At 52.2% G+C, this 21179-nt stretch overlaps 1 protein-coding gene across 1 annotated transcript; it reads right to left on the reverse strand.

Annotated features, from left to right (window-relative positions):
- Positions 1-8632: 8632 nt before the first annotated feature.
- Positions 8633-17738, reverse strand: LOC119107542 (ubiquitin-like protein 3). The gene is made up of 4 exons (XM_037231025.1): positions 17598-17738; positions 16880-16988; positions 12325-12489; positions 8633-10166 (listed from the first exon to the last, which is right to left on the reverse strand). Exons 1-4 carry the CDS (start codon positions 17643-17645, stop codon positions 10102-10104), a joined length of 387 nt encoding a protein of 128 aa, XP_037086920.1. The 5' UTR covers positions 17646-17738; the 3' UTR covers positions 8633-10101.
- Between the last annotated feature and the right edge of the window lie 3441 nt (positions 17739-21179).

The following is a 21179-nucleotide window of genomic DNA, read 5'->3' on the forward strand; positions in this document are numbered from 1 at the left end:
GCACACAAAAAATGAGCCCGTCACCATTTCTGAGTAGTGGCATTTGGACAACAGCTGGGGACTTTGGCTTGACGGCGTCCATTCCGTAAAAGGCATATTTCCCGTTCCCTTAAAAGGCTTGTTCTAAATACAGTGCCGCCAGTATTACCACACAACGAGCCGGGTTGCCAAGGTCACCACAAAAACCCTTGACCAACCTTAGGCTGGAGCGCATTTCCAGCAGCGACCTGTTACCACCATGTTTGCAGTCCGGCTCTAGCGTGCATTGTCACGTAGAGATGCTGTTGGATGCCTTAGTTCACCTGCCTTGATCCCTGGCCTTTCTTTGAAGTGTCTAGACAACTTTTTATTGGCCTGCGTTGAAGCACCGCTGGGACCTCGGCCTTCGCATGACGCTGCGCTCCTTTGGCCTCACCTTGACACCCTACCTCTGCTCTGGCGGTAAAAAACTCGTCCATCTGAGTCCTAACATATTTGTCATCTTCTCCTAGTTCTGACAGAAGGATGCAAGCAGCTGGTGCGGTGAGCAACACATGGCCCAAACCGCTACCGTTACAGACCGGTGTGAAAAGTCTAAATAAGGTGGACAAAACAGCGACCGAGCTGGGCCACACTGCACCAGGTGTCACCTGATTTGCGTGTAAGGCAAAAACGGCTTCAGGGATATGCAATATCAGGTCGCTGCACTTCCTGCATAGGTGCGTGGTACTACGTGGTACGAGGTAATAGGTACCCCCGCGTATCGTAATGTGGTAAGCTCATCTGATTACCATTGCCCTTTTCACGGTGATTTTATTAGGGACAGAAACCTACTTCGATGCCAAATAAGATGTGCTCAAAAAGGCTAAGTAGGGACGAAACACATCGCGTACCGTCAGTTCTATCAATATAGCCGGCACGTGGTGCTTCGCGTGCGTTTTTGTTTCATCACGTACCTTTTCATCATTTTACGCCTGAGAACTTGGTACCATGAGACCAAATCATAAGGTACGGTACACGTGAAGTGACAAAAAGTGCATAATGACGAAGTACAAACGCTTGTGCAGTAAAGTGGATCACCTATTTTGATAAACTCGACAACATTTGATGGGGTTACCTCTTGTTTTACTAGTGTTCGTGCTTTTCAGATTTGGCACAAAGGTGAGTATTATGCCAATGCTGACGTGAATGCTAGGGTGAAAAGGGCTATTGTATACCATATGCCCTATCCTACACCTCACCGCTCATCACTACCGCACGCAGGCACTATAACTCATCCTATTTTTCGCCTGATTAGTGCGCGTCGTGTCACAGTTACCCCATAGACCGGCCTGCAAACAGCGAGTGCACGGGCCGTGTCTATATACAGATCTCGACTTATCTATTTGTCAGGGCCATTAGGCAGATTACACTGTCGATTGGTCCCGCGCTTGGCGCCAGATGTCACGCAAGCCCAGCCTCGCCCAAAACACCAGCGGCTGGAATATGGCGTGAAATATACAGTTACATACACGTATATGTGCATGATTATATATATATATATATATATTCATCTATCGAGTTCCTCTTCACTCTGGATACGAGCGTTGCCAAAGTGGCTGTCATCAGTGGGTTTGCGGTAGTAGCCTGTCAGCATATATATATATATATATATATATATATATATATATATATATATATTCATCTATCGAGTTCCTCTTCACTCTGGATACGAGCGTTGCCAAAGTGGCTGTCATCAATGGGTTTGCGGTAGTAGCCTGTCAGCAATGTTGTTGTCTCCTGTGTTCGTAGCACCGAGACCCGTCGCTTCGTTGCTGTACCAAACGCTTGGCACTGGCTGATGCGCCGAGGTACGCGCGCAGCCATCATTTCTGGGTCTGTATGCAGCCGTCATTGCGGCAGAACAGAGACGTCGCAACGGGGATATTTCCTTTCCACTTGCGGAAATGTTTGACACCACCCTTTCGGTAAAGCACCACTGAAAGTACATTTACCCCTCTTCTCACAAATTAAGTCATCGCTGATATATATATATATATATATATATATATATATATACATATATATATATATATATATATATATACCTATAATTGCTCACTCTGCCGCGAAGGATTTTTCTTATATATTTTCTTATACTTAGAAACCGTAAGCGTTATAGGTACCACACATTCAGAAGCGTGGGTGAGAAGCGGCGTTTCATGCAGTCAGCAAGCCCGGGAAAGCCACGCGCAATCAAACATCGGCATCTTATGATGTTCTCGCCTTGGAGACGCTTGGCGCACATCCATGCGCCGTCTCTCCTTGGCTTGGCTGTCAGATCCCAGTGGAAATGCCGCGGACCCCATTTGTATGGTTGGTGATATCTCAGAAGAACCTTCAAAACTATTCCTACAGAATTCGTTCGACCGTGGACCCAAGAAGCCGTGGGTATGACTCAATGTAAGTACTGGATTTTTACCTGCTTACAAGTCACCCGAGGAGGGAGGGGGGGGGGGGGGTGGTTGACAGTGAACCCAATATTCGTAACACTGCAGTTGAGCGCACCATACTGTAATGGAACGATTCTGCCAAACATTTTGTACCAGCTGCGCAGGCGGCATGTTTCCCTAGTGACCTGGTACCACTTGAAAATCTGTACTTTGCTGGCATCGAAACATGTTTCACACAATAAACCATAAAAGTGCATTTCTTTGATTGTTGTGTATGTAGATGTAGATGGACCACGTTCAAATTGGCCTTCCCATTTATCAATTCACCGGCGGAAATTCTGCGCGCGCGGCGGCGCTCGACGACCAAGGTCGGCGCGAGAGCTAATAAATAATGACTGATGTTGGGCAGCCGTCATCTGATATGGCTTCTAACGTCACGGGACCTTGCAAAATGTGTGCTTCCATCATGGCAGATAAAACCTGGATGCCCGAACGGAGCTAGACTGAAGCAGACGTAGCCATGAAATGAAGTGGAATGCACATGATCTGTTTCGGACTAGAACTTTGTAAGTAAGCCTGTTCAGCCAGCTTGTAAAGTGAGATATCTACAAACTACACACACAAGTATAAATCTGTTCGTGGTAAACAGCAGGGTCGTCTCAGATGAATCTTTGCATGGAACGGGAGTGACACAATGATAAGACATCCACGTTTGGCTATGTTAAAGGGATATTTGAAGATTTTGAAGCAAGCATCAGATATGATGAATTAGGCTCTCTTATTCATATGCATACTATTATTGTTGTACTTTTTAAGTGGAACGGACTGCTCTATACAAAACGATTTCATTGTTTTGTAAATATGCCCATCAATACATCATTGTTTGATCACTTGATCGTACATCATACAACATTTAAAAGTCCCCACGGATTAGTCTGCACATCTTCGCATGGGCGTAGCTCAGAAACTAGAGGGACTTGGACTTAAGAAGACCATGGCTGCGAACTGCAACGAATGATCTTCTAGATGGCTATTTTAGTTCAGAACTCCATAGAAATGTGGAAGACTACATTTTAAACCGCAGCAAGGCTAGATTGCTCGGTCTTCTTTTTCCTCAGCATGGAAGAAAACGTGGAGAGAAATCACCTAATACAACTGTCAGTAATGCCACAATAATACAAATACCATTATGCATTTGTTTCTCACTGTAGTAGTGCATCGTAGAGAAGGTAATGCGGCCTTGATAAATGACGAAATAATTTCGGTGAGAGCGGGGACAAACGCGATTTGCGTGTCGTATATGTCCATTCACCGCCATAGAGCTAACGCTAAATATTGCCGGAAGCCGGGAGGGGGAGGGGGGGGGGGGATAGCTCCCCTGCCCACGAATTCACCCCCCCCCCCCCCGCCACCTACAGGGATCCTGATGGGAAGTGCTATTATGGAATATGCCTGGTTACTGCACGACACGACTCAGCGCTAGCGCCACAGCGCCTTAGTGGTAAAAGGGATATGAGGATGCTTACTTAGTTCTCTTCGCTGACGAGGGTTGGCTAGGAATGGTCGTACGGTCTGGCACACGCGAGATGACAGGTGTGAATCTGCGGTGGGTTTAGTTATGAATACTCATGTTCAGATTATGTTACAGCTGATAGCCATTTCCGAAGGGAACTCCGGGGGAAAAGCTTTTGGTATCGTCGCGATAGTTTCGTGCCTTTTACGAAATTGCATTGTCGCATGTGTACGTTGGTTGAAAACTTTGGCTCGTTGTCACAGCTGATCGCCATTTTCGAAGGAAAATCCGGGGGAAAAGCTTCTTGTATCGTCGCCACAGTTTTGCGCCTCTTTTAATTTACTACCGATATTCCTTTCGATAACGGCACTAAGCCGGAATATCACAACTATCCCTCCATTCTCCTGATTGTTTTACGAGGAATAAGGCTATTAATGCTGCTCCATCTATATTGTCTAAGCTTTTGTTGATTACGCCCGAGACGTAATTTACTAGTAGATTTTCTTTTTGTTGGTATGACAAAATATGAGTGCTACGTGCTAACAAGTCGCGCCAAAACACTGAGGTATAACATGTGATGTTATTTGTCCACGTTATGACCATTCTCACTCGTGTGGTAGTGTGAAACTTTGCGTATGAGCTGAAGTGCAGGCATACAAACAGAAATTGCCCTGAGTGCAAACGGTCATTTGTTACGTAGTCGTGGGCGCAAAGGTTATAAGATGCCAGCACATAAGCTGGTCAACATCTGCACCAAACCTATTTGCAAGCCGTATTTTGTGGTAAGTGTTTCAGTTTGTCATTTGCCGTAAAAAGAGCCCAACTGGGAGCAGCCTAAAATGAGTCACAAATAGCCTGTTTGGAAACAAAACCATTCTAGCGCTGGACATTTTCCAAATGCGGTTGTACTGTCTTACACCGCAGGGCTGGTGGAGCCAGACGAGAACCTTGCAGCAGAACCAATTACTGAATGGAAAGATGGCGTTCCAAACGGGAGCGTCTTTTTTCCTTAACCGACGGCCAGGAGGCGCGCGTAATGCGTTTACGTGCACGCGGGAGACAAAATTCACTGCCCACTTAAAGTTCAACAAGAAAATCTACCCCTACGAAGAGGGTATACTAAACGGGTCACCCTGCCTTAGCTTCTACGGAGCTGCACTTTTTTGTTGCTGAGGAATTCACGGTAGTACGGCCTCTGCGAGGGAACAAGGTTGCCACAAGCGTGACGGGCGCACTTGGCACATGACGCCTGAGTTCCCCAAATTGACGTCAAGGCGAGGAGGAGCCCCAACATTTCTCGCTTAGTCGCCTTGATACGAGCATGTCTTACGGCCCAACTCACAGATTCTTCGAACCCCTCACCGTTATGATCACATTGATCTGATGCTGAGCGAGCGGCAAGAGCAAAGACAAGTAGCAATATCACCAAACCACGTTATTGATGCAGCGCCCACGCAATTACCGGCAGATTCCACCAAACATCCCACCCCCTCACAATTTCTTGGCGCTTTTCCGCCCTTGTCTGTCCCAGGCCAAACGTTGCCCCAGAATTCCCCAACACCGCACTAGCACCCTGCAGGGCCGAATCTCGCATTTCGCTCCCGCACCGTCCGATCGCCCCCCCCCCCCCCCCAGCCATCTCCCCCATATTGTGAGCATCCGTGCATCCGTGCACAGGCCGGGCCGCTGGCGAACTGGGCTGGATCCAGGCGGCGTGCCAGTCTGGACCAGTCGGTATCCTTTGGAGAGCCCACACCGCCGTCCAAACGCGGCTCTGGAGTGGCGCGCTGGGCGGCCGAAATTATATTACATCATGTTGTCTGGCATATGGGAGTAAATCGCCGATTTGGCCCAACGGCTGGCCAGCGTCCAGTTTTCTGCAGACACCATCGCGCTTAAGTGCCCTAGCAAGTTAATTCATAAGCTGGCTCGGGAGTATGGTAAACTAAAAGCCTTCGGCTAAGGCTTTCTGTTCAGTTGGAATGAGTCTGTTGGGTGTTCAAAAAGCGCCATGGGCTTTGCAGCACACTGTTCTCATCATGCCCTCGAGTCCCGAAGCCGGCCATGATGCACTGTTACGGAAGGCTGGAAGAGCCGGGTCCTGAGTGCTTAAGGAAGATGAGTTTTATAGCAAGGATCATTCACTCGTCTGGAGTGAGGATCAGAGTCCCTGCTAAGCACTGCTGGTGACGTGGGCAGTGGGCATCGACGACGGCAGCCGATAGGCCCGAAATTTAGGATAGCTTTGCCTCGGTCCGTTGGACATCAGTCACACAACGCTGGGGACGTCTTAACGTGCCATATGTAACCGTGGCACGACTGTCCGGCATTGCCGTAGTTTTCCACCCTTGCTCTAAAATGTGATTCCTTAGGTGGTAATCGAGTTCACAGAACCTGCCCCTCGCCTCATACCGAGACTGGCGCTCCAGCTCCCACGCCATGTATCGCAACGCATGGTGCAGTGGTGCCCTGTCTATGCATCGCTTTGATGTAATGTACGCGATATGGTTTTTCTATAAGCCAGAGTATCATCACAGGCACGCTTTGAAGATACTTTACCGCGCCAAAACATGTTCCAACAAAATGGATTACATGTCCGTGAAAAGGTAATACATACTTCACACAGTATTACGCTACAGCGATAGTTTGTATTTATACATGAGCGTTCACAGGTCAATCCATTTTGCTAAAAATCTCCAAGGTATGACAAGAATTACGCAACAAACACGCTTTCCATTAAGCACAACACATTCCCATCGCCAGATACTTTACTATAGTTGTATGGCCGTGCACTTGTATCCCTTCCATTTGCTGGAAACCAGAGCCGGGCTGGTGGAAAACAATAAGCTTTGGTACGTCAATAAGTCCTTTCACTGAACCCAAAGATGTTTGTAATCAAATGACTGCACATCTGCGAATACAGCGGGGGTTCCGCATTGCTACTCACATCAATATTCGCAGTTCAACCGGTTAGCATGCAAACTTCCCGCACTTTGGTGCACGCCAAATAGGGCCAAGATGAAATGGCATCGGTGAGCTCTGTTCACCCACTAAATGTCTGACAGTTCTATACCAGCTTGAATCATGTAAACTTGTCCTAACACGACAGCAGTAGCACGATAGCGCCACTTTTTCTATACTTTGTATTGCTGTAAACACTACGACGACGTACAAGACACGAATTCTTTTTTCATTAAAAACAACACTGCTGACGGACCGGGCCTGTCAAAAGTTTCAGTGACACAGTCTCCTGCGCACGGGGCGCGCCAAAACGTCCTGTCACTGAGTGTTAGCCATGCGCTGTCGTGCAGAGTCCAGCGCGGGAGCATATCGCGACACCGGTCCGGCAACACGGACCCGTCTGTCTAGATCGAGCACGCAACTCGCCGCGACGGTTATAACGGTCCGGGCGATGGAATGCCTGGGATGGCCATGAGCGTCTGACAATGGCGCGGGGCCGACGACGGGGCTGGGAGGGCAAGGACGTGCCTTTGGTATTCCACGGAAAGAAGCCTAGACGTCATGGAGGACTGTGCCCTCGCCGCTGGCGGGGCCCTCCTGTCAGACACGTCCGCCGAGAGTGCCCGCCTGAAGCCCCTGCCCACCGGCGCTGCGATCGTCGAGGGCTCGCGACAGACGGCATTACCGCGCCGATTTGGCCGGTGGCTTAAAGGCACGCCTTGCGCGGCACGGTACGGGACAGTGCGGCCGCATACAACGAGCTGACAGCCCGCACGGCAACCGCCGAGCACGCGAGGCGTGTTAAAGAGTGTCCTCCACACGGGCAGCGTAGGGGTGTTTGCTTCAAGCCCAGTTGAAGCAAATATGACTGGTTCAAGCCCAGTTGAAGCAAACATGACTGGTTCAAGCCCAGTTGAAGCAAACATGACCGGTTCAAGCCCAGTTGAAGCAAACATGACTGGTTCAAGCCCAGCTGAAGCAGTCATTTCCGACAAATATCAGCGCATGACCGTGCGAGTCAGACCAGCCACTGAGGCCGAGTTTCCAGGGCCGGCGAAGCGTGCGACCTATCCCGCAATGCCTGCTGATGTCGGAAACGCGAGCAGAGGCTACGAGAAGGGCTCTGACCGTGCAGAGGAGAAACGTCGTTATAGATGTCCACCTGCGAGGAAATATTGCATCCTGTCCCTGAGTGGTTCTCCCCAAATATCAATTTCCGTTGCAGGTGGCGAAAACTGCACTCAAACCGACATCGCCTATTTGTATCGCCGTTACAGTAGTGCCAGTGACAACGGTGCACCCAGCACCCAGGAATGCACGAAGGAGAGGACGGGGGGGGGGGGGGGGACGAACGCACCCTCGTTACTGAGGAATGGTTAGTTATTGCGCCTTGCTTGTAGATGGCTTGATGTAGAAGGCTTTCGGTGACATTGGCGCTTGCATAAGGTGGTAGGATGACTATAATATGCGCTTCAGGCGGGAGGTGGCACGGCTCTGAGACCCCTCGCCAGCACCCGTCGACGGCGTAAGAATCCCCCGCCTCCGGTGCGGTGTTCGCAGACGCCGTCCACGGCCGAATGTGGGCCCGCTCCTGCCCGACACACGGCGGCACCTGTCGGCTGTGACGCCGGCCCGGAACCCAAGGTCAGCCGGCCAACGGCGCGCGCGCCCGTTTTTATGGCGGCGCCTCGGCACGGATCCACGTGAGCGCCCGACCGAGCCGCGCCGGCTGAGAAAACGGCAACACCACGGTACAATAAGTCTATTTACGCCTATCACCTCGCTCAAACAACAAACCTTAAAAGCGAACGCGGAGCCTCCGAGACTGCGACGCGCGGGCGCTGCTCGGTCGGCGCCCTGGCGGCGCGGCCCTCCACAGTCGGCGCGTCAGCTGAGTATTCGAGCATGGCCATGCACGGGCTGCGCCGCGGCCCGCCGGCCACCGCAGGGGGGCGCTCTGGACGGCGGCGGCCGCCCGCCTCAGGTGGGAGTGCCGGGGTTCACCACAACATGGGACCGGACGCGCCGCAGATCACCGTCACGTGGCGACATGGCGTCTCAGGCCACGAGCGGTGCTCACACATGACGGGAGCGGGCGGAGCTTGCGTCGCCGCTCGATGGAAACGCACGCCCTCAGACAGCGCACCGGCCTCAGATCCCCACATGACGGGAACGCGGTGGTCTCAGGCCCCCACATGCCGAAAATGAGGTGGCCTCAGATCATCACAAGGGGAAACTTGTCAGCCTCACGGACGCGGCACACCGCAGTACATGGGGACGCCATGCACCGCTGGTGGATACCGACCAGCAATCTAACGTACAGTGAGAAAGCACTGGCTAGCAATAGACACAGGCATATTTGGACAGATTCGAGAGGTTATGCTATCATCGTATGTGAGCTGAATAACAAGACAATGCTCACTGAAAGAACACCTCACAAACCATCCAGGGCGTCATGATCGGATCTCAGAGCCCAGCATTCTCAAAAAGGAACTTTTAACGATGGGATTCGCACATCAGGCAGCACATTCACCGGCAATTGAACAACGCTACGTAAATTTAAAACACCGTCCGTGCCCGAAAGGCTAGGCAAGCACACCTGTAAACACTAGCCAGCGATCTACTAACTACAAGTTCCCATTCAAGATCACAGATGGCGGGACAGCCAACGAGCTTCTAGGTGCGTTCACACCGTGGAATGTCGGCGCGCGCGCCTAGATCCACCAGCCGATCCTTGTCCGTCGTAGACTCGTTCGACGCCGGCAGCGCACTAGGTTAAAAGAAAAGGAGGTGCGAACGCAAGCACGCAACACCAAAACGCACACTTCGGTCACGCTACACAACACATCATGGGAATGAACCTCCGTGCGGGGCCTGCTGAGAAGCACGCAACATCCGCGCCTTTGCCCCGCTGGCGAGTGGCCGCCACCCCTCTGGCGGCGGCAGCGCCCGGTGCGCTCCTGCGGCCCGCCGCCACCGCGTCCGCCGGCACACTCGCACCGGTCCTCACACCCGCGGCGCACGCGGCGCCGGCGGACCCCGGCGGCAGTCCCTTCTCACGCGCCGCGGTCCGAGGCCCCCCGCCGGCAGCCGGCGCCGTGCTCCGCGGCCGTCTTCGGCACCGGCGTCGTCCCTCGGGCGCGACCGGAGCTCGGTGCGGGTCAGGAGCCGGACAGGAGCCGCACCGCACGCCGAGAGCGGCGGGAGCCAGGACGGCTACGATAGCACGCAGGGCGACGAGCAGCAGCCGCGGGAACCCGCCTTGCTCTTCTGGTGCTCGTCTGTAAGGGAGCCAAGAGGTCAGCGGTGCCAGAGGAAAGCGGTGTCAGAGGTCAACGGTGTCAGAGGTCAGCGGTGTCAGAGGTCAGCGGTGTCAGACGTCAGAGGTGTCGGAGGTCAGCGGTGCCGGTGGCCAGCAGTCAGTGGTCAGTAGTGTCGGCGGCCAACAGTCAGTGATTAGCGGTGTCAGAGGTCAGCAGTATCAGTGGCCATCAGTGTCAGAGGTCAGCGGTGTCAGAGGTCAGCGGTGTCAGAGGTCAGAGGTGTCAGAGGTCAGCAGTATCAGTGGCCATCAGTGTCAGAGGTCAGCGTGTCAGAGGTCAGCAGTGTTCGTAGTCAGCCGTGTCAGAGGTCAGAGGTGCCAGATCTAAACAGAGTCGTGGTCAACAACACCGGAGGTCAGGCTAGCGGTGCCGAGAAGCCCAAGCAGTCGACAGTCCATCGGGTCGAGTTCAAGCTGTTTGGGAGTGCCTGGCTCACGGCGTCACAAGGCGACAGGCAGAACAGGTGTGACTAGTTCAATACGGAAAGCAGGCGCGCTGCCGGTTTGTCAGAGCTTCTCCGTCGTCAGGCGCATACGTTTCGAGGACGGCTACCCGCAGCGAGTACAAAATACAACAATCATTGGGTTGCCAAAAAGGGCGTGTATGCTCTGAGCAAAGGAAAGGCGAATCACGACTAACTGCTTCACGTTTCCAGCGCGGAAACTGCATGGCCACGTGATAGCGCAACCCCTGCCAATAATGGCTTAGGGCCAATAGCTGTCCCTCAAAAGTACGTTCCCTTTTCTGTCTGCGACATAAGACGGTACCATAGAAAATGCAGGTGTGATCTCAACCCTAATCACAAGTTTCAGTAAGGTCACACGGCACGTATTTGGGAACACTGGTCACACATGCCAGCCAAGGAATCGGTCAGTGCAGTTGCAATTCAACCATTCTTTCTAATTTTCCACGAATCGTTCATCAACAAACTACTAGATTCTGCACAAAAATGTTTAATAAGGGCTTAGTAGCAGGGTGCGATATTTTATAACAAATTTTACGAGATTAGGAACGACAATGCAACTACACAAGGGCAACATGAGCATGCCACGAATATTTCAGCATACCACAAATATACGACTATGCACATGAGCATGCCACAGAGCCTGAAAATCACAGCAGGGAAATATAAACCAAAGGCGAATAACTAACCTCCGACCAGACAATACATGTGTGATTAACTGTAAAAATGGACCTGAGCACGGCGCCAACCCATTGGCTTTGGGCGTGTAATTGCAAAGCTATTGGTGGTGCATATGCCATACTTCCTGCCCTACAGATCAATGCCACGACACGAGCGATGGAACCGGTTGCAGTCACAGCATGAACAGACAGTACTCGTGATTCATCCACTGCACTACTTCGGCTCCCCTTTGCAATCGATGGCGGGGAAAACATGTGGTTTAAAGCATATCTGAACGTGCATCTATTATACACAAGGCAGTACTTGTGACGCAGCCGCGAACGCAAGCGAAAACGTGATTAACACCCAATATTCTGCAGTATAACAATTTGAAAAGGCCAGTCCGCAAAGCCAGGGGGGGGGCGCAGGGGCGTGAATGGCGCTGAATGTCAGTTCACGCCCCGCGCGTGACCTGACATTCAGGTGAGGGTGACAGCGCGTGAACAGGCGCCGTCGCCGGTGACAGCGTTCGCTCCACACCGCGTCATCGAGCCGTTCTCCATGGGGCGCGCTCCGCGTCAATATTGCCGGCCGGTCACGGGAAACACCGGTCGATGGTCGTGCCTCGCGCTATTGCCTACAGCGACCCCGGCAGACACCGGCACGGCATAGCACGTACGCACGTACTCATACACATGCACACCCACACGCACGCATGCACGCACGCACGCACGCACGCACACCCACTCACACCCACAGACACGACCACCGCGATCATCCCATCCCACGTCCCGGACACAGTCGTGGATTGATCGCGACTCTGCACTCGGGCCCCGCGGAGCACACTTGGCTTATCCCCTGCCCGCCGCCCAGGTCGATACCCTTGTTCCACGGAGGCACGTAGTCACGCATTCTAATATTACTGCCCGCCGGCTCTACTTGGACGCGACGTCACTCTGGATAGTCCGGCGCCAGCGCCAGCACACCACTCACCCTGTGAATTGGGCTCGGGCAGACTCTCGCGCGGCACCAGGTGCATGACGGTGGTCTTGCCGAGCGGCAGGCCCAGCGCGGCCAGCGTCACGTTGTTGTGCAGGAAGCGGCCCTGGTAGATCAGCCGCAGCACCTCGGCCTGGCTCACCGCCTCCTCACTCCATTCTGCGGCGCGGCCCAGATGGGGTGAGCAAAAGGTCCGCTGCATCCAGCGGCAGGTCGAAAGTCAGCAGGTCTGCTGCACCCAGCGGCAGGTCAGCAGTCAACAGGTCCGCTGCACCCAGTGGCAGATCAGCAGTCAACAGGTCCGCTGCACCCAGCGGCAGGTGTCGGCAGTGATGCTGACCAAACACTCACGCAGCCGCTCACACGGCAAAATCATGGTCATGACCATGTGCTCTCCGAAAGTCTCAGCTACACATACGAAGCACCGTCGCCGAAAACAGAGAGGAAACGCACGCCTTGCAGCACAAGCCTTAACTGCCTTGGCTTCCTGCCTGCCCACAACTGGCCACAACACATACGGACATTGGAAGTGAACAGCAGTACAGGATGTTGTCAGGTGAGTATGTTACAAACCGCAGCTTTTATTTGGAGCGCTTCACACACACTCGCCAACCAGAAGTGTTCAAGATCATTCGGCAAAATACCCGCGTGCATTCCTGCACTAATCAGCGGGTCTTTGCCATGGGCGACAAACGACTATGCAGGTGGCGTCCCAGGAACACCGGCGCCGTTCGATACAGTGCACGCGCCACGATGATGATGATTGGTATGATGGAGCGCATCGGCTACTGAGGCCACTTTGCGGTCTCCTCACATTTTAATTACGCGGCGACTTGAGGGTGCTATTGCGGTGAGTATATCACGCGGATAAAACTCACAATAACTGCATCGACGTCCGGCATGCGACGGCACAAAGACCAGAGCCCGACAGCCGGGAGGCACATCAGGACAGTATGGGCGCAAGGTCCGGGACCTTCCACACGGCGGCGGCGGCACCGACACCGCACACTCCGCCCAGAGGCCTCACAAGGCCCCGGCACCTTCCACACTCCGCCCAGAGGCCTCACAAGGCCCCGGCACCTTCCACACTCCGCCCAGAGGCCTCACAAGGCCCCGGGACCTTCCACACGGCAGCGGCGGCACCGACAACGCACACTCCGCCCAGAGGCCTCGCAAGGCCCCGGCACCTTCCACACTCCACCCAGAGGCCTCACAAGGCCCCGGGACCTTCCACACGGCAGCGGCGGCACCGACACCGCACACTCCGCCCAGAGGCCTCACAAGGCCCCGGCACCTTCCACACTCCGCCCAGAGGTCTCACAGGCCGGTCTCTGCCAAAGCCTTCATTACCGTCCCGCTCCGTCTTGCACAATCACTGTCGGAGGCGCCCAATCACAGCCGCTTTCCGCCCACACAGCGCCGCAGCCCGCGCTCGGATCGTCACCGCCCACACGGCCGGCCCGGCTCGCCCACCGATATGGCGAAGCCGCGCGTGGCGGACAGGCCACGGCAGCTCAAACGCCGCCTAAACGCGCGTCTCTGCACGCGTGTGCGCGACACCGGTAAACAGCTATTCGCCCGGCGTTCAAGCCGCCACATTCACGTCACGAGCTTTGATGCATGACGCACCGAAGTGTGGGAGAAACTGGGTGACGCCCGCCCGGCCCGGCTGTTAGGCACGGGAGAGAAGGCGCGGTCGCGCAACGGCCGTTTTGTCGACACGCTTTGGTCCCACACTGTGAGCGGTGCTGCGCTCTGTTATTCACCAAGACAGCACCGATCTTGTGAAGACGACGGTGTTGTATAGGACACGCCACTGATTGTGGTGGGCCGGGAAGCACTCACGCAATGCGCCAGGCAGGAGACAAAGCAACGCACTCTTTTCTACTTGGAGTATGTATATATATATATATATATATATATATATATATATATATATATATATATATATATATAATGTAAATTCGTGAAGCCGGTAATGTATGAAACTGCGTAACGCCTGTTATGTAAGGCGTCGCGAGATTAAACTGCATACGCGTCTAAAATTTCGCCCTTCGGTTGACAAAATTGACATTAATCCGTCATTTATTTTCTTATGTATTCTTTGCAAAGCTCACAGGCGTACGGCAGACGCCGAAGTAGCACCATCCGGTGATCGTGATCCAGTCCGCGGGCTTAAGGTGAGCGAGCGAACACGCCACACCGGGCTAATAGTCTTAAACCGCGCTACAACTAAGAGGCACTAGCAATAATTTTTGGTATAGTTATTTTCCTTTTTTTGGTATAGCTCTTCTCCTACAATAAGATGATACGTCGAATAATCAGATAACAAACCACATGGGTCGTCGCCTTCTTCAGCTACAGCCTGGCAATTAACCTACAGCCTGGCAATTAAGCGACAGCCTGGCAATCAAAACATGCGTCCCCCACAATCGTTCACTAACCGAGGAACCGACGAACGGGCGCTCGCGGCGTCACAAGACTACCGTCCCACGGAGGCAAATAACCTGTCATGCCGGGGTGGAACGCTTACTGTTGTTCGTGCAAGACACAGCCAGGAGCACTTCTCTTGGAATGACTGCCCATTGGTAGCTGAAGCGAAGGTGGGATGCAATCATAACAATGCATTGACAGTCGGCCACTCCCCTTTTTCGAAATACAAGAAGTAAGATAATAGTAACTACAATAACATCTTTAGTATGAAATAGTTGAATAACTGGATGAGCATATGTGTCTCGTCCATTTGCCTTTCCATTTTTGTACCAACTGTTACGAGACAAGCTTGTGGCCGAAACATCCCTGTATAGCTATTTCCTCCCCCTTTTCGACTAGCACCGAAGAATAAGGTCAACAGATGTGCTCTTATGCACATGCCATGTTCAACGCAGGTACACTGAACAGCTTAAGATATAGTCAGTACGTATGACAAGTTAATGTCAAATCCCGCCAAGTCGGGGCCAATGGCGTATTGTCCATTTACTAAATACCTAGTGGATCAACTTTAAAAAAGTACTTCGATCCATTGCGCCCTTTTAGGCGTTGGCGCACCTTTTGAAACGCGGAGCACGATACACGCAGAGCGTGTGTGCCTCGGGCTATTTTTTGCGCTGCTTCCTGTAAGTTACTGGAGACCAGGTCCCCCACCTCGCTCTCAGTGAACAATGTCGACGCCGCCGATGCCTGTATTGGCGGCAGCGGTGTTTACTGCCGATGCTATTCTTGGAAAGGGTTCGTCCAGGGCGGACAGCACACTCGGCTCCCGACAGCGCTCCCCTCCACCCCACGCTTGGCCCCACCGTGCCACACATTTACCCGCCGGCCGCAGGCTGCCGACGCCAAATTCCAAACCTAGAAGACGGTCGCAACGAGCAGGCATCCAGAATGTTCTCGAAACGTCAGTTTTTCACGGAAACGTTTTGCTTGCTCCTCGCCTCCCGACTCCGCCCCTGCGGAAACTTAATTTCAAAAGTCGTAAACTGAAAACACTATCGATGAGACTATTCACGGGCCGATCCGTCAATTACATCCAAACACAACACTACATTCAAACTCAAAGGTTCCGTGTCCCCAAAATGTCTTCTCATCATAGATCCAGGCACCGGTGTACGCTCGTGAATGGAGTTATGCCACCATGGTTTGAACGCGGCGCACACGCCCCGTCGGGCCAATGGCCTGACTAATAGGGGACCCCATAAGAAATCCAACCGGCCTCACTGGCCTTCACTTCCACCTCGCCGTCAAGTTACAACCAACCGCGGTCACTGTCCACGTTGACAACCGAGCCCAGCGCCAGCCCCCCCCCCCCCCGCGCAGTAGCTACCCGTGCACCGTGCATTGGGCGAATGGTTGGCACCTTGGACTCCCACGTGGGGAGCTCGGGCCCGTATCCTGGCTGCGCCATGGCCCATGGGTGCTACTATGGCCAACGCAGTCGCTGGCGCTCCCAAAAAGGGGTGTCCGACGCGGGTTGCGCTTCTCCAGTCGCACTCCGTGCGCTGACCACGCCACCAGTCCCTGTCGCCACTCGCCCATTCACCGCATTTACCAGCCAAGTCGGGTCCAATGGAGCATTGTCCATTTACTAAATACCTAGTGGACAAACTTTAAAAAGTACTTCAACCTATTGCGCCCCTTTACGCGCTGGCGCACCTTTTGAAACGCGGAGCACGATACACGCAGAGCGTGTGTGCTCCAGCCTATTTTGTGCACTGCTGCCCATAAGTTACTGGAGACCAGGTCCCCTAGCTCGCTCCCAGTGAACAATGTCGACGCCGCCGATGCCTGTATTGGCGGCAGCGGTGTTTACTACCGATGCTATTCTTGGAAAGGGTTCGTCCAGGGCGGACAGCACACTCGGCTCCCGACAGCGCTCCCCTCCACCCCGCACTTGGCCCCACTGTGCCACACATTCACCCGCCGACCGCGGGCTGCCGACGCCGACGCTGTCGCCACTTCCCCACACCCAGTGACCGCCCGCCCAGTCCGCGCCACCACCCACCGGCGCTGACCTTCTCCACGCGCTGGCCGCCGCCGGACGGCCGACACTCACCCTCGGGCCACGTGTCGAACACGAACTGTGCGATGTCGCCGGCCGAGTCCGAGCTGTCGAACAGGTACTCCCGGCTCTGGCCGCTCACCAGGATCAGCCGCAGGTTGATCTGCAACGCCACGCGCGCAGCGGGCTCAGCCTCGCACACGCTCGGGGAGGGCTATCTCAGTGGACGGGAGCGTCGCCGGCGACGGTGGGGAAGCCAGGAGTCACGTGGAAGGGAGTGGAGACTGAGCAGTCCCACAGGTGGCATGCCCGGTATAACGCCCATAGCGCGATCGTGGGTACGTCGGATGTGATGAGACGTTGGCAGTCTATAGATAGGGCAGTTGCTTCTAGGGAAAACGGGCGCTTTGTACAGCTGCATCGATTTCGCTGCAGCAGGGGAGATGCATTGGTAGAGCACTGGCGTCCACGAATAGATCTCAGTCGTCAGCTGACACTGATTGCGAAAGCGAGGACGAGGGAAAAGCGAGTTGCACTTCACGATTGAAATTTCCAATTCGCAGTGGCCCCGCTCCTAGTGTACATCACTTTCTACTCAAAGGTAATCAATATCGACGTTTTCCCGCACCATCCTACGCTTTGTCCACAAAAACTTACGAAACCCATCCCCACAGACTGCCATGTCCACACAGGCCGCGGGACAAAACGTCGCACCGCCCGGGGAGCGAGACAGCCGCCCAGATCCGCCAGCCCCGCAGTGCGCGGGCCTCACCTTGTCCGCCGGCACGTGTTTGTTGCGCGCGGCCACGGCCCGCGACATGACGTCCAGCGGGACCCGGGCCGGGCCCGGCGCGTCACCGGCCGCCGTGTTCTCGGCGCTGCCGCTCCCCGGCCGACTCCGCCTCCCGGCCGGAGCGTGTGCAGCGGGCGGCCGCCTGGACCCCACGCCGGCGCGCCGGCGGCTCGGGCCGCTGCTCGCGTCGCCGCGCCGCCCGTCGACGGCGGCGTACAGTCGGTGGCGTCCCGCTCCGACGCGCACGCCTCACATGGCGTGAGTCACCGGCGGCGGCGGCACCTGCGGCACGACACGCGTCACACGCGAACCGCCGCCACCGCCCGCTCGACGGCGCCGCGACACGGCCGCACGCCGACGGCAGGGCGGCTGCCGCCGTAGGCCGGGACCCGCCGCCGCCCGCCGCCGCGGGCCGGGACCCGCCGCCGCCCGCCGCCCCGGGCCGGGACCCGCCGCCGCCCGCCGCCCCGGGCCGGGACCCGTCGCCGCGGCGCCCCGGCGGACGTCGTCGGGACTGTTGGGAGAACTTAGGTATCTGTTGGTCTTCTAAACATAACATCAGTCGTGAGCGCGTACTTGCGGCTGAGCGAAGCAGACAGGAACTAAAGTCTGAAGAATGGAAAGTTGAAAGTAGTGCTGGCTATGATTTAGGTATGGGATGTTGACCTGTGACAGATGACATACCAAACCGAAGTCTCTTTCCATATGTACTGTGGGAAAATTTAAAGTAGACAGTTTAATTCAACTGACAACAGCACACAAAATGAATTTTCGAAAACAGTGGCCCTGTTCTATACATTATCTATGATGAGTGAAGACAACATTTTATCCTGTGACCTGAGTGGTGAGCTTCAGGTCTAAGGATTTCTTATGGAACCAGTGATGCTGTCTAAAGCAACATTTCATATGTTATGCAGAGTAGCCTTGAATAAATTTCACATGGCATACTAAATACTTTTGTCTAATTTGAACTCAAATGCACTAATGAGCCACAAAGTTAAAGGAGTGCTGCTCCAGTGCATCCAAGATCATACTGTTTCATATGAATTTCATTTCAATATTTACTTGCTGACAGAGTTATTCCTGAGGCCTGCTAGTGCTCAATACTTTCTTAAGTTATTGTCCAACTGATAAAACACCATCTTAAGTGTAATATTCCACTTTCTAATGGTTTGTTTTCTCTGAAGTTTCTAAGCCCACTGAGCTTTCTCAACTGTGCATCAGACCAAAGGGACTCATCAAAAGTCAACATCAGGCAACAGCTGCAGCAGTTGCTTTCAAATCTAGAACACATTTGCAGGTAAGGGACCATTATGTCCATTATCAAGCTTTTGTGATGGCATCTCCCTGATGGTTTCCAGGTCTGTATTTGGTTCAATAATCACTTTTGCACAATTCTTTTGCACAGATATCAGCCTCCTTCTTCCATTTACTTTTTTTCTGCTTTAAAATTGTGCTGCATCCTATTGGATCACATATACATCCAAGCCCCAACCACTGTTCTGTTTTTTGTGGCACCAAATCTTGTGGCATTCATATCTGGAACACAAATCAAGGGGAAGGGATATCAAGACAAGCAGGATGATCCCTTGCCCATATCATAGGAATCTTATCACTTCTCAGCATATTGGCTATTATTCCTTAATCCCTGGATGCATACACCATGAACATGATGAAAGCTGGTGTGGCACAACTACCAAAACAGCTATTATTATACATAAAGTTAAAACACAACCATTAGTGGAAGTTCATATGCCTGTTGCCCCTCTCATTTCCCACATATGGTACATGCTTGTAAATAAAGCTAGAAATATAGGCTTGTAGAAACTTAGTGTGACATAACAAAAAGGTTGGTACATTAAAGATGCCAAAAACCACTAATTTAGCTAGATAGTTTGATGGTGCTACATTTTTCAGTTTTCACAAATCTGAACACAATGTCAAAATTGTTGGATCTCTAGCATTTAATGGAACCATGTGCATGGTGACAAAGAAATGGAAAAGGAAATTGGCAGACATTTATAGATCAATATTTACTACTGTGGGTCAAACACTAGACTCCCAATATCCTTACAAACTAGACCATACCAGACTGTACATTTGAAGCTTAAATATACCTGAGATTATCCTCATCATTAAGCATAGCAGAAAAATGAGGCCAAATAAATCAGAAAGGTATAAAGAAATATGTTTGAGCATCATAATGCACACAAAAAATAGATGGCATAACCTTCACAACAGTGGCAGAGGCATTGCATGAAACTATCCATCACTAAGTCTTTTTGGGTCTCAAGATAATCATAATATGCTATATTATATATATATATATATATATATATATATATATATATATATTACAATGATTGATTACTAACAACATGATCATGGCATTCTTGGAGGTAAGTGGAATGATACTGATACCATAATTTAGTTATTGACATTCATGCATGACACATCTTTTAACTCCTTTTATTTTGAGCTATATGACTTTGAAATGATGATTTGAGCTGACATAGTATATTTGAATTTTAGTAAGGGTTTGCTAATGTTTAGACATAATACAGCAGAGATTGGGGGAATGGAATGATTTTAAAATATACAAAAGGCTGAACAGTTAAAAAAAACTTGTAAAAGCTTTTCTAAGAAACTTACCCACAGGCACTTAGTTAATTATTTTAAGACAATCTGGATATCAAAATAGTGCAGATAATTACTCCCTGAAAATGGAAATATCCTATTAATCCTTAAAGATGCAGGGAGCTAGCAAAACATAAATACAGGGATGTTTATGTACCTGTAACCTTACTCGTTTCCCAAACATGCTACATGCTTGTACAGAGAGGAGGACGGGGGAAAGCAGAACATAAATACTCTTGCATCTCCTTGTTACACTTTGCTTTATGTCTGTATGAAGCAAATCAATCATTGACCAATAAATAATGTTTCTCCATCCACATGTGCATGAGACAAGCACACAAAACAACCTTTAACACTAAAGTGCAGTTAAATGCACTTCATTTGTGGATGCTTAGATGGCAAAGAGCTATCATGATACACGGTGGTTGAAACTCATTGGGAGGAACGTTCGGAGGCCTTTTGCTTATTCTGAAAGGGCACACAATCATCACTTTTGTAACACTCAACAACGGCTTCCCGCCAAGTACTATTATCTTTACATACAATTAAAAAAATGCTAGCCCTGGATTTGATCCGTTAAAAAGTAAATACGCAACTGCATAAAAGCACGCAGCGCCTGCGTATCGGTTTCTCAATTACCGACTCCAGATGCTGCACCCAACCCCGCCGTCCACCAGCGTCGACTGACACTGATAACATTGATGACAGACGGTGGATACATCTATGAGAAACATGATACAAATGCGCCAGTTCTTTACAACAGCTGGCGCAGCTATTTCAGCTGGCTAAATACCAAATCCTAACGCAATGTTCGCATTCAATGCTTGACGTCATCAATAACAGATTGACAACAAATACAAAAGGGCTCCCCAGCAGCCCCTCTGTGTGACTCTGCACACCCACACCATACGAACCACACGACCT

This window comes from Pollicipes pollicipes, unplaced genomic scaffold (assembly GCF_011947565.3).
Source record: "Pollicipes pollicipes isolate AB1234 unplaced genomic scaffold, Ppol_2.1 Scaffold_6686;HRSCAF=7923_pilon_pilon_pilon, whole genome shotgun sequence".
Classification (NCBI taxonomy): Eukaryota; Metazoa; Arthropoda; class Thecostraca; order Pollicipedomorpha; family Pollicipedidae; genus Pollicipes; species Pollicipes pollicipes.